Source organism: Macaca mulatta, chromosome 7 (assembly GCF_049350105.2).
Source record: "Macaca mulatta isolate MMU2019108-1 chromosome 7, T2T-MMU8v2.0, whole genome shotgun sequence".
Lineage (NCBI taxonomy): Eukaryota > Metazoa > Chordata > Mammalia > Primates > Cercopithecidae > Macaca > Macaca mulatta.
The window spans coordinates 7,534,818-7,549,125 of NC_133412.1; the positions used below are offsets into that span (position 1 = coordinate 7,534,818).

The 14,308-nt window shown below is 42.4% G+C and overlaps 1 protein-coding gene across 2 annotated transcripts in view; it reads left to right on the top strand.

Moving 5' to 3' along the window:
- Positions 1-14,308, top strand: part of OTUD7A (OTU deubiquitinase 7A) — a 374,444-nt gene that overhangs the window by 199,441 nt on the left and 160,695 nt on the right. For both annotated transcript variants that reach the window (XM_015141768.3, XM_028850656.2), the window contains 2 exons: positions 10,279-10,373; positions 12,092-12,246. In XM_015141768.3, the coding sequence (XP_014997254.3) occupies positions 12,096-12,246 (151 nt within the window). In that variant the 5' untranslated portion in view covers positions 10,279-10,373; positions 12,092-12,095. The remainder of the gene's footprint in view (positions 1-10,278; positions 10,374-12,091; positions 12,247-14,308) is intronic.

The window sequence follows — 14,308 nt, forward strand, 5'->3', positions numbered from 1 at the left end:
TTTCGTACCAGGGATGAAGGGATGATTTAACATGTGCAAGTCAATAAATGCAGCATACCACATAAACAGAATTTAGAACAAAAATAACGTGATCATCTCAATAGATGCATAAAAAGCATTCAACAAAGTCCAGCATCGCTTTATGACTAAAACTCTCAGCAAAATTGGCATACAAGGGACATACCTCAATGTAATGAAAGCCATCTGTGACAAACCCACAGTCAACATAATACTGAATGGGAAAAGTTGAAAGCATTCCCTCTGAGAACTGGAACAAGACAAGGATGCCCACTCTCACCACTCCTCTTCAACATACTACTGGAAGTCCTAGCCAGAGCAATAAGAAAAGAGAAATAAAGGGCATCCAAATTGGTGAAGAGGAAGTCAAACTGTCACTGTTTGCTGACAGTATGATTGTTTACCTTGAAAACCCTAAAGACTCCTCCAGAAAGCTCCTAGAACTGATGTAAGAATTCAGCGAAGTTTCTGGATACAAGATTAATGTACACAAATTGGTAACTCTTCTATATACCAGGAAGGACAAAGCAGAGAATCAAATCAATAACGCAACCTTTTTTCTAACAGCTGCAAAAATAAAATAAAATACTTGGGAATATACCTAACCAAAGACGAAAGACCTCTACAAGGAAAACTACAGAACACTGGTGAAAGAAATCATAGATGACACAAACAAGTGGAAACACATCCCATGCTCATGGATGGGTAAAATGAATATTGTGAAAATGATCATACTGCCAAAAGCAATCTACATATTCAATGCAATCCCCATCAAAATACTACCATCATTCTTCACAGAAGTAGAAACAACAATTATAAAATTCATATGGAACCAAAAAAGAGCCTGCATAGCCAAAGCAAGACTAAGCAAAAAGAACAAATCTAGAGCATCATGCTACCTGATTTCAAACTATAATGTAAGGCGATAGTCACCAAAACAGCATGGTACTGGTATAAAAATAGGCACGTAGAGTAATGGAAAACAATAGACAACCCAGAAATACACCCAAATACTTAACAGCCAACTGATCTTCGACAAAGCAAACAAAAGCATAAAGTGGGGAAAAGACACCCTTTTGAACAAACAATGCTGGGATAATTGGCTAGCCACATGTAGGAGAATGAAATGGGATCCTCATCTCTCATCTTATACAAAAATCAACTCAAGAGGGATTAATAACTTATATCTAAGACCTGAAACTATAAAAGTTCTAGAATATAACATTGGAAAACCACTTGTAGACACTGGCTTGGGCAAGGATTTCATGAGCAAGAACTCAAAAGCAAATGCAATAAAAACAAAGATAAATACCTGGGACTTAATTAAACTAAAGAGTTTTTGCATGACAAAAGGAACAGCCAGCAGAGTAAGCAGACAACCCACAGAGAGGGAGAAAATCTTCACAATCTGTACATTTGACAAAGGACTAATATCCAGGATCTGCAACAAACTCAAACAAATCAGTAAGAAAAAAAAAAATCCCATCAAAAAGTGGGCTAAGGATATGAATAGACAGTTCTCAAAAGAAGGTGTACAAATGGCCAACAAACGTGAAAAAATGCTCAACATCTCTAATGATCAGGGAAATGCAAATCAAAACCACAATGTGATACTACCTTACTCCTGCAAGAATGGCCATAATAAAAAAAAGTCAACAAACAGTAGATGTTGGAATGGATGTGTTGAACAGGGAACAGTTCTACACCGCTGGTGGGAATGTAAACTAGTGCAGCCACTATTTTACATTCCAGAAAAACAGTGTGGGGATTCCTTAAAGAACTAAAAATAGAACTACCATTTGATCCAGCAATCCCACTACTTGGTATCTACCCAGAGGAAAAGAAATCATATATACTTGCACACGTGTGTTTGTAGCAGCACAATTCATAATTGCAGAATCATGGAACCAACCCAAATGCCATCGATCAATGAGGGGATAAAGAAACTGCAGTATATTTATACAATGGAATACTAGTCAGCCATAAAAGGAAATGAATTAACATCATTTGCAGTGACCTGGATGATATTGGAGACTATTATTCTAAGTGAAGTAACTCAGGAATGGAAAACCAAACATCGTATGTTCTCACTGATATGTGGAAGCTAAGCTATGAGGACGCAAAGGCGTAAGAATGATACAATGGACTTCGGGGATTTGGGGGGAAGGATGGGAGGGGGGCAAGGATAAAAGACTACAAACAGGGTTCTGTGTATACTGCTCAAGTGATGGGTGCACCAAAATCTCACAGATCTCCACTAAAGAACTTACTCCTGTAACCAAACACCACCTGTACCCCAATAACTTTTGGAAAAAAATTTTTTAAAAGTTTAAAGAAAATGTGAATATACACCATGGAATACTATGCAGCCATAAAAAGGAATGAGATCATGTCCTTTGCAGGGACATAGTTGGAACTGAAAGCCATTATCCTCAGCAAACTAACACAGGAACAGAAAACCAAACACCACATGTTCTCACTTACAAGTGAGAGCTGAACAATGAGAACACATGGACACAGGGAGGGGAACAACACACACTGGGGCCTGTTGGGGGGATGGGGGGATGGTGAGCATCAGGATAAATAATGCATGCAGGGCTTAATACCTAGGTGATGGGTTGATAGGTGCAACAAACCACCATGGCACACCTTTACCTATGTAACAAACCTGCACATCCTGCACATGTATCCTGGAACTTTAAATTAAATTTTTAAAAACTTGTGTGTGTGTGTGTGTGTGTGTGTATGTGTTTGTTTAGCCCAAGACCCAACACTCACCATCTTTTTCAGTGTGGAAACACCAAAGTTGTTCCCACTAAAGTTAGGAGCAAAGCAAAGATGCCCATAACCTCTCATAATATGTAATATTATATTGAATGCATTAATCAAGGAAATCAGGCAGGATTGGGAAATAGAGAGATACTCCATCTCAAAAAAAAAAAAGTTAACACAAACTATATTTGCATTTGATATGATTGTGTATCTGGAATACTAAAAAATCTATGGAAAATTGCTATAAATTGTAAGAATTTAGTAAAATAGCAAGATATAAATTTAGCACAGAGAAATCAATAGCTTTGATTCGAGCAGGAGAAATGGAAAGAGTAACTGTGTAATATGCTATCATTCCTGATTTTATTAAGAACTAGGATTCGGTGAGGGAAGGAGGTTCATCTGTCAAAGAGATTAGGTTAAGTAAAAACTCTGAAGTCTTCTATTTGAATTGGAAATATTAGAATGAACTCAAAATTTAGTCTTTATTAAACATATTTCTTAGCTCTCCAAGAAGTCCTGTAAACAATGACTAAATCACTAGTTATGGGTACACCAAGCACCCAGATTGTGGTCTTGAAAAACCGTTCTCAATAAAGAAGACTGATAGTTCTTTGGAGAAATGTCGAATTCTAGATCCGGAACAGTAAATGTAGAAAATGGACCTGAAACATTTTGTCACCCAAGATATATAGAAAAGACTCTGTCAGCTGCGCTAGTGTCAAGGGAACTTGATTCAGAACTTAAGCATCAATAAAGACAACAACTGCTCTATACTGGACAGATCAAAATGCATAAAATATGTTTAAATCGAGGAATGCAAAATATTTCAAAAAAAGGAGTAACAAATTGATCCCATTGAAGGAAGCTAGTGAACCAACTTGTCCAAGTAAAATGATGAATTAAAAGGTCATAAATAAAGCATCCATCTTGCCTTTTCTATTAGATGTCTACCACTGGGTGACCAAATAGTAGATTAGTAGAAGTTTCCCTTTAAGAATTCCAGCTAATAAATAAATAATGAATGAAAGAATTGTACTGCCAGTATATGCAACCCCTCTTGAATTGCTGGGTCTAGGCAATGATCATCAGTGGCTGCTACCATTGCAGGCAGAGACAGATACTCAGTGCCTACTGATGGAAGAAGACAGCACCAAAATGTGCCCCAAATTGAACCTGAATTGGATTGAGTCTTATATCCCAGTGCTGATTTACATGAAATAGAGAGGACAGAGGAGCACATGACATGGCACCAGAGGAGCAATCAGTAAAAGCCAGATGATAGAAAACTCTAGAGAAAAATATATACATCAGATTTTTCAACAGAGGAAAAAAGACGGAGGCAAAATCTGTAGATTAAAAAAGACGTATCAACCAATTACAATAAGAGATCTTACTTGAATTCTGATTCAAGTAAGATGAACAACAAACTGAAAAATATGTGAACTTATAATGTTTGATATCATTGGAAATTTGCACACTGGAAATTTGCACAATGGATATTCTTCATTCTTAAATGAAGAATTATTGTTAATTTTTAGGTGGGATTATGGTACTGTGGTTATGTTTTAAAGGGTCTTTTAGAGAGAGAGAGATGGAAGTAGTTGTGGATGAAATAATGTGTTATCTGGAATTTGCTTCAAAATGATGTGAGCAGGGGAAGGGTTGGAGATAGAGAAGGAGCATGGTTGGCTAAGAGTTGATAATTGTCATGCCTAAGGGATGGGTGCATTGGCTTTAATATACTTTTCTGTCTACTTTTATGCATATTTAAATATTTATTGGAAAAATATTTTTAAAATATATACCATCACTTAATTCTGTGTTCTCCTTATTAGCCTAAAAGTCTAAGCTCAAGAGTAGACAGACTGGGATGTTGAGGTGCCATTTACAATTTCTAGTGCCCCACTTTCTCCTGTCATTTAAACTACTGTTTAACTCGTATTAAGAACCATTGAAGAATTTGATATGTCATTGATGAATATATCATTTCAATGCATGTAAGACAAAACTCCAGTAGATCCTACACTTACTGCTAATCCCAAAGGTATACATTTTAGTAGAGACTTTTCTTCCATCTTTCCATGCTATGAGAAAATTGTGAAACAGTACAGTTGAGTGAGTGTCAGCTAAGGAAATGTTTTGCTTCCAGTCATGGGTTTATGCACATATTTTATTTTAAAGGCACCAGATGCTCTGAGAGCCAGCACAAGGCCCAGTCATGGCCCCTGAACAGAAGGCATGTCTCCCTCCCATTGAGCCCATTGGGTGTCCAGCCCAGGGCACCTGCTAGACAAGTGAAATGGGCTCAGTGCCCACACGTGTGCCTTCTCCGAGCCCCAGGTGCACGTGGTGGGCCCCAGCACTGCCCGCTGTTGCTGCTGGAGCCTTCCTTGGTTCCGACCACACAATGCATTTGAGAGTATCAGCTTCACCAAGGGGAAAACTAAAGAGTGAAATGATCCCGCAACAATGCGAACAACTTCAGTGTGCCCCACAGACTTTCCCATAGCCTCTTCTGTTTGATTTTCACACAGCCCAATCTGTCGCTGTCTGGCCAAACCTCTCTTCTTATTCCTCAGTAAGAAGCACCTCCCCTCTCCTCACCCAGGACTTTTTACATTGAATTTCCTGGAGAAATTGCTTCATCACAGTCCAAATTGCTGTTAGACTCATCTTTATCTCTAGCTTGCATTGTGGAGGTTATATAAGTAATATACGTGGCCAAGCTTTGGAAATGATGATGTGCTCTGTGCATTGGAATGTTTGGCAGAGCCAAACTTCCCAGAACTCATGCCCCCGCACTGAAAGACACCGGGCTTTCTTACCTTTCATCTGACCCATGCAAATGCTCTGGAAGATGTGTTTCCCTAACGTGGCATCCACTGAAGCCTTTGTCCCCTAGTGCACCACACTTGCCCAAGGTCACAATGGCAACTGGCAGAGGACGAGCCACACACGCAGGCTCGTAGAGTGTTGACATCTGAGTTGAGACGGCCAATTCATTTCACCAGGGAAGCCCAGGCATCTGATCTCCTCACCAGGGTGGGCTTCCTCGCCAGGCCAGACAGGATGAACGCATGCCTGACCTTTTTTCATATTTAACCATTTACCCGCTTAACAGGGATGTATAAATGTATGGGTAGTCAAGGGCGGATTCTCAGTACCAGAACAGTACATTTGCCTATTGTTTTAATCTATGTCAATGGTAATAATAGTAATAGTGTGTGTTCTTTCAGTATCGTCTCATCTCACTGTATCCTTACTGCAATTCTAAAGAGGCAGAGTTTTTCTCACCCTCATTGCTCAGATGTGACAACCAAGGCTTCAAGAAGTGAAGTGCCCTTTCCAGGGTTGCAGGGGCTTTGCACCCAGCCAGGCCATCAGCTCCCAAGCCTGCGCTTGACCCCAGATCTGTTCATCCACCCCTCTGTTCCCTTATCCCTGTGTTCAGTGTGCTGTATCATCAAACAGACCTGATGAAAGCAAGCTCCCGCTCCCCACTCACTTGCGTGCCCCTGCCCGTGGCCCTCACTGGCCCTCTCTGAAGTCCGTCTCTCTGGCTGTGATGGGTGTTCACTCGGCTGCCTCCGAACCACCTGCCTCCCAAGCAGCAGCTCTGAGCTCATGCCCGGGCCCGGCAACCCTGTGGAGCCAGGGGTAAAGGAAGAATGGTCATGCTGACCTTGCCTTCATTTAAAAGGCTGATATTTTGTTCATCAAGGATATTTTTGCACTAAATTTTTCTTTTGCAAATATAGCACTAAAATGTTGTTTATGTTGATTCCTGAGTGTTTTTGCATCCCCTTAGATTCTGCAGCAGTGGCAGGTGCCGCCTCGCCTCACCTTAGTTTTGGCCCTGGTGTGTGCCAGGCACTGTGACCAGGAGGATAGAAGGGAGGATGAAGTAGATCCCAGCTCTCAGGCAGCTGGCCCTCTGTTGAGAGAGATTTTAAAGGCATTCACTACCCTGCTCGCTGCCCTAGGAGTGAAGAGTAACCTCCAGGCATTCATTCACCCATAGTCTTCCGGTACCTGTCCCCAGGGTTCAGACCACAAGCCTCTGCCACCATCTCCCAGTGTTCATTCTCCATCTACTCATTTTATTGCCTTTCAGTGTCCAGTTATGATGTCTACAGACAAATATAGCAATGTTTTATTTGAGCTTCACTGAAACAGAAATTTGTTTGTTTGTTTGTTTATTTGTTGGAGATGGAATTTCACTCTTGTTGCCCAGGCTGGAGTGCAATGGCGCGATCTCAGCTCACTGTAACCTCTGCCTCTCGGGTTCAAGCGATTCTCCTACCTCAGCCTCCCAAGTAGCTGAGATTATAGGCACCTGCCACCACACCTGTTTTTTGTTTTTGTTTTTGTTTTTTGTTTTTAATTTGTAGAGACAGGGTTTCACCATGTTGGCCAGACTGCCCTCAAACTCCAGACCTCAGGTGATCCACCAGCCTCGGCCTCCCAAAGTGCTGGGATTACAAGTGTAAGCCACCATACCTGGCCAAAACAGAAGTTAATGAAAAATGTATCCTGAGGCAGTTTGGGTCTTTATCATGCTACACCTCTGTCTTGCAATTTTGCTCTCTCTGGTTGGACCAGTTCCTCCACTAAGTGTCTTCCAAATCCAGCAGTTGGTCTTTGAGACCTGTGTGTGTGTGTGTCTGTATCTCTCTGCTTACTGGGGAGCTCCTGGGGCGGCTCAGGGGGCTCATAGTTCCCACACAGTCCCTGCAGTCATGGCCGGAACAGATTAGCAGCTCCATGAAGGTTGCTTAAGTGAGAAATGAACACTGCAACCTCGGATACGGGAAGGAAGACGGAATTGAAGGCAGGAGCCCCCACCAGTTTAACCCTCTGTGATTCTAAGCCAGGGCACTAGAGGTAGGCCCCTTATTCCTGCCTTCAACAAGCTGGTGGCAGCAGTTTTCTTGCTCAGTGGAGACTTGGGAAGGCAAGGGTGGTCTCAGGGTCCCTGTTGAGAGTTCATTCAGTGGCTCATGATTAATGTTTGTTGAGCATGTACTATGGGCCAGTACATTTTGTGCATGAATTCCTTAAAATTTCATAATAACTGTGAGATACTATTATTATTCTAATTGTATTGATGAGGAAACTGAGGCATGGAGAGGTGATATAACATGCCTAAGGTCACACAAAGTATGTGAACCATTTTGGCCCCAGGGACTGATTCCAGGGCCAACCCTCTTCCCCACATGGCACTGCCCCTCCTAAGGCAAAGTCACCAGGCATTGACGGGACACATCACTCTCCCCAGGGTGGCTGATGAGACCTTCAGAGACGTTCTGTCTAAGGGCTAGGATGCATGGAGGAGAGCAGGAATGCAGGGCCAGGGCACGGCCACCCAGAGCCTCAGGCTGTTCGAAGCGGCTGAGTGAGTGCTTTAGACCACACAGGGTAGGTTGAGAGGCACCGTGCATGCTTGGGAGGATGGCCCAGGTAACTGGGGGCCAGTGTCCCCACCAGCCCAGCCCCTCCCATATCATCATGGGACATGAATGTGAGGATGTGGTGATGGTGGCAGTGTGAGATTTAACAAATACATCTGGAAGGCCAGGTGCGGTGGCTCCCACCTGTAATCCCAGCACTCTGGGAGGCCAAGGTGGGCAGATCACGAGGTCAGGAGATCAAGACCATTCTGGCTAACATGGTGAAACCCTGTCTCTACTAAAGATACAAAAAAAAAAAAAAAAAAATTAGCTGGGTGTGGTGGTGCATGCATGTAGTCCCGGCTACTCGGGAGGCTGAGACCGGAGAATGGCATGAACTTGGGAGGCAGAGCTTGCAGTGAGCCGAGATCGTGCCACTGCACTCCAGCCTGGGCAACAGAGTGAGACTCCATCTCAAAAAGAAAAGAAGAAGAAGAAGAAGAAATAAATCTGGAAGCAAGATAAACACAGTAGCTTCTTACCACACAAAACATTCATTTTAAGTCCACACTTTAATCTATGTTTGCATTAAGGACATGATACAGAGGAGGAGATATGGACATAATTTTAACTGCCATTCTGGTGAAAGCTCATGAAGTTCACAGTACAGCAACCTGGCATAAGTATAAATGGGCTGAGATTACACAATTCACTGCCGCCAAAAGGTGGGGCAACCCAAGTGTCCATAGATGAATCAACTGATATGTAAAATGTGATCTATACATGCAGTGGAATATTAGTCTACCTTAAAAAGGAAGAAGATTCTGACACATGCCGACAGCATGCAGCAACCTTGAGGACAGTATGCTAAGAAGAATAAATGAGCCACAGAGGACAAATCCTATATGATCCCATTCACGTAAGGCACCCAGAGTAGTCAGATTCACAGAGACAGAAAGTAGAATGGTGGTGGCCGGGGCCTGTGGGGAGAGAGGAATGCAGAGTTAGTATTTCATGTGTACAGAGTTTCAGTTTGGGAAGATGAGAAAGTTCTAGAGTTGGATGGAAGTGATGGTTGCTCAACGGTGTAAAGGTACTTAATGCCACTGAACCTTACACTTAAAAATGGTTAAAATGGCAAACTATCACAAGAACAGAAAACCAAACACCGCATATTCTCACTCATAGGTGGGAACTGATCAATGAGATCACTTGGACTCGGGAAGGGGGACATCACACACCGGGGCCTATTATGGGGAGGGGGGAGGGAGGAGGGATTGCATAGGATTTATACCTGATGTAAATGACGAGTTGATGGGTGCAGCACAGCAACATGGCACAAGTATACATGTGTAACAAACCTGCACGTTATGCACATGTACCCTAGAACTTAAAGTATAATAAAAAAAAAAAAATGGTTAAAATGGTAAATTTCATATTATGTATATTTCACCACATAACTGAGATTGAATGTACTGGTGTGGTATGTGCTAATAAAGTTTAAAACAGCTCTGTAGGCTGGGCGCGGTGGCTCACGTCTGTAATGCCAGCACTTTGGGAGGCCAAGGCGGGTGGATCACAAGGTCAGGGGATGGAGACCAACCTGGCTAACATGGTGAAACCCTGTCTCTACTAAAGATACTAAAAACTAGCCGGGCAAGGTGACAGGCGCCTGTAGTCCCAGCTATTCGGGAGGCTGAGGCAGGAGAATGGCGTGAACCCGGGAGGTGGAACTTGCAGTGAGCCGAGATTGCGCCACTGCACTCCAGCCCCTGCGACAGACAGAGCAAGACTCCGTCTCAAAAACAAACAAACAAAAAAGAAAAATACAGCTCTGTGCTGTGCAAGTGATCCTCACTGAAATAGAAGTGCTTGCTAAAACGAGGGAAGCTGAGACAGCCCCTGGCCAGGCCCAGGCATGGGAGATGGTGGTCAGCTGGTGAGCAGTGACCTGTAGGGCCCAGGAAGACAGAGTACATGCCTCAGGCGATTGGCCAAGGCCAAGATCCAGCCTCCTGTGACAAAAAGCCAAGCCTTCGGCCTCAGTCTGAGGGTAAGGAGATCACATGCTCTTGTTTTCTGATCTGTCCCCCAGGTGTCAGTGACAAAAGAAGAGACTCTCCCGGCCGAAGCCCCGGTGCATGGAGAGAAGGAAGAAATCAATTTCCTAATTGGTACCATATACATCAGGTCAAATAATTTTCTTATTTTCTAGCCGCATCAACTAAAAATTATACCCAGTAGGAGCTGTGTACAAGATGGGGTGGTCACAATGAATGTCCCTGAGGGTATGGACCTCCCTGCCTGAGACCCTCAGTCCTCAGGGTCTTGCACATTAGGTGAGCTCATTTCCTGCATTCCTACAGAAAAACAGGAGTGCTCAGAGAAATGAAGCCCATGTCACAGCTGGACAAGGGCAGGGCCAGGGTCACATCAGGCTATGTGCCTGGCTCTAAAGCATGGGCCACTGACACAGGACCTACCCCACCAAGCGGCACCCATCCCAGTGGGTTACTGTGAAAGAAAGAACAGAGGACAGTCATCAATAGTATGGGATTCAAACTCACCCCCACAATCTGTAAAATTAATTACATGCTTACTAGCATAAAATTCTCCATTGCCTGTAATGGAGTCTGCAGACTTTTTCCGTAAAGTTCCAGGCAGTAAATCTTTTCAGTTTTGTGGCCTCAGGGTCTCTGTTTTAACTCCTCAACTCAGCTGGGTGCAAAAGCAGCCACAGGCAATATGCAAATGAGTGGGTATGGCTGTCTTCCCATAAAATTTCATTTACAAAAACGGGTGGCATACCACAGGTGGCCCGTGGTCCATAACTTGCGGACGTTTTATCTACACAAACACAAGGATGCATTTGTATTCCATCAGCAAAGACTGAGCACCCACTGGGGACCCCAGCACCTCTGACTCGTGTAAGTCTCTCTCACTTGCAATGTGACAGTTGCTTTTCCCCAGCAATCAGCTGCTGCAGTCAGCCTGGGTCAAGCTGCTGCACATCCGTTCTCTTTCTCTGGCTGGGATCATACTGCCTGGGAAATCTGACATTCTTCAGAATGTTGTTGGATTGATGGCAGCTCTTAGAGAGATGGCAGATAGTTTAGTAGCCATCTTCAGCAAGTGTGGTATTTCAGTCAACTGTGGATTAACCTGGAGTCTTTTCTACTAGCCAAGTAAGGGGTGAGGGCTGAAGGGGTAGGATGGCACACTGGTAAAGGCGTAATTGGAATAGAGTGGGTAACATTCATCACATTGTGAAAGTATTACAAGTCTATACAGTTCGGAAGAGGATTAGAAATCTAGCAACTCCAATTGAATTTTTCTAGGTATACTTAGGTGTTTGAAATTCTAAAATAATCTAGTCTTTTTTCTCCATCAGTTATTAGAATTAATAAAATGTAAGGTCAGGAGCACTGGAAATAGTGATGACCCCTTGCCTTAGTCTATCTGGGCTGCTATGTCAAAATACAATAGCTTGGGAGGCTTATGAACAATAGAAACGTATTCCACACATTACTAAAGGCTGGGAAGTCTGAGATCGGGGAACCAGCGGATTTCGTGTCTAGTGAGGGCCCATTTCCTGCTTCTTAGATAGCACCGTCTCCATCACCTTGGAGATGAGATATCAACATATGAATTTGAGGAGGAAACACAAACATTCGGCTCATAGTACCCCTTCTCTCACATGGCATGTACAGAGGGATGACATTTTAGTTCAAATTATATAATATAATGTCTTGCATGAAGAATCAGGCAGTTGGACCAAACCAGTTCAGAAAAATATGACAGCAGGTGGAAATGGCTCCTGTTCTCTCCCTCAGGTCCCTGCATGTAGTTGTCACTTGGAGCTCCATTTCCGTCACGTGGTAAAATGCCTTTTCTCTTCTTTCCTGCAGATGGATGGTTTCTAGTGTGCTTCCAAACCCCACCTCGGCTGAGTGTTGGGCAGCACTTCTACATGATCCTATGACTCTTGATATGGACGCAGTCCTGTCAGACTTTGTTCGGTCCACAGGGGCAGAACCTGGTCTGGCCAGAGACCTGCTGGAAGGTAAGCCCACGTCCTTGTCCCCCCACACCACCATTGTGGGCATAACCACCTTCCAAATAAGAAGATTTCCAATACCTGATAACAGTGGTACTTGGACAGTATTTGGACTCTCAAAAGTGAAAGTGTTGGTGATAAAATTATTTTTGTTATTTTTATTTGGCTTATGAAATATATCACCCAACTCTTGACAGTAAAGTTGCCGTGAAGCACTAATTGGGCTTTGCCTTGTGTCACATCTTACTGATGTTGAGTCAAAATTTATCAATGATTATTATATTTAAGAAAATATATTCAATGGAGCAGAAATACAAAACATTCAAGAAAATACTTTTATGGGAGGCCTTAGTTTCATATCTCTGTGTTAGCTGAGACGAAAGTACTCTAGGCCAGGGTTTTTGGTGGAAAAAGCACCTACTATCCAGTAAAGTCACTGGGAGTAATTCACAAACAGGAAGACAGCCTTCATCCTCCAGCTTTTCACATAGATATCATTTGCTGTGTGAGAAATGTGCACCCTTCGTATGTGTGATGTTTTCAGATATTTATTCAGCTACAACCATAGTGAAGTAAAATGAAAGCTTAGATTCTGTGTCACTAAAATGGATTTACCTTTTTTTTTTTTTTTGGATGGTGGCAGTGGTATGCCACTGGTAGGAAGGACCAGTCACAACTTCTCAGGACAGTCAGCTGTGTGAGACGACAGAACTTTGTAATGTTTACTCTTTACTTCAAATGTATAAACTGCAATTTGTGGAGTTAGTAAATACTTGGTCAAGAATTGTAAGTCACAATGATTCTTGAAGTTACTTAGGGAAAATAAGAATTATTGTACATTTGCAGAAGTGGAGAGAACTATTCCATCGTATTGAAAATTAAGAACCACCTACTGGAGGGTTATCAGAAAATGGCAATGGCAAAAACATAGTTTTTAAATTTTCCCCAACCTCTTAGAATTTCAAACCAACTCCAAGTTTAGAATAAAATATGCTTAGAGTTTTTGCGATCTATGGAAATCACAATATGATTCTCCCTTCCTGCTAATTTATATGATATAATGTCTCCCTGTCAGTTTCCATTATTTTTGTTAAGTGGGCAGCAGAGTGGAGAAACAGGCTTGGAATAAGGTCGGCAGTGAAATCTGAGTTCGAGTTTAGATTCAGCCACTTATCATCTATGAGATATAGGACAAATTATTTTACTTCCCTTACCCTCAGATTTTTCTACGTTGAACTTAACCCACCTTACGAGGTGACTGTGAATATTAGAAGTTGTGATATAAAATGTGTGGTAAAGAAGCAGCATGTAACAGATGCTCAAAAAAGTATTTTCATAAGAACATGCTTGTGGTGGCCATTATTGGAATTAGTACTAAAATCAGTATTAATGTCTAGACAGTCTTAAATAGGAAGCAAGAGATGTCATCTCTTTTCTTTATTTTTTTTACTTATATTCTTCACATTAAGATACAGAAAAATTAAGTTTTTTGTGTCTAGTTCTATGAACTTTAACACATATATGGATTTGTGTTATTACTACCACTTTCAGGACACAGAAGCACTTCATCACCTCCAGATTCTCTGTCCTGACATCTTTTATAATCAGACCCTCCCCTACTCCAACCATTGGCAACCTGTGCTCTCTTTTCTATCGCTAGTTTTGTCTCTTTGCAAGAATGTCAGATAAATGTCCTACAGAGCCTAATCTTTGAAACTGGCTCCTTTTCATGCAGTGGGATTATTTCGAGACTCATCAAGTCATGTGTCAGTGGCCGGTTCCTTTTTGTTGCTGAGTAGTATTCCATTCTGTAGGTACACCACAATATATTTATCCACTCATCTGTCCAGGGGCATTTCAGTTGTTATCCATTTTTGGCAGTTATGACTAGAGCTTCTAGAAACATTTAAGAACAGGATTTTGTGAATATGGTTTTAATTTTTCTTTTTTTTTTTTTTTTTTTTTTGGTGACACGCAGTCTCGCTCTGTAGCCTAGGCTGGAGTGCAATGGCGCCGTCTCAGCTCATTGCAACCTCCGCCTCCCAGGTCCCAGTTCAAGCAATTCTCC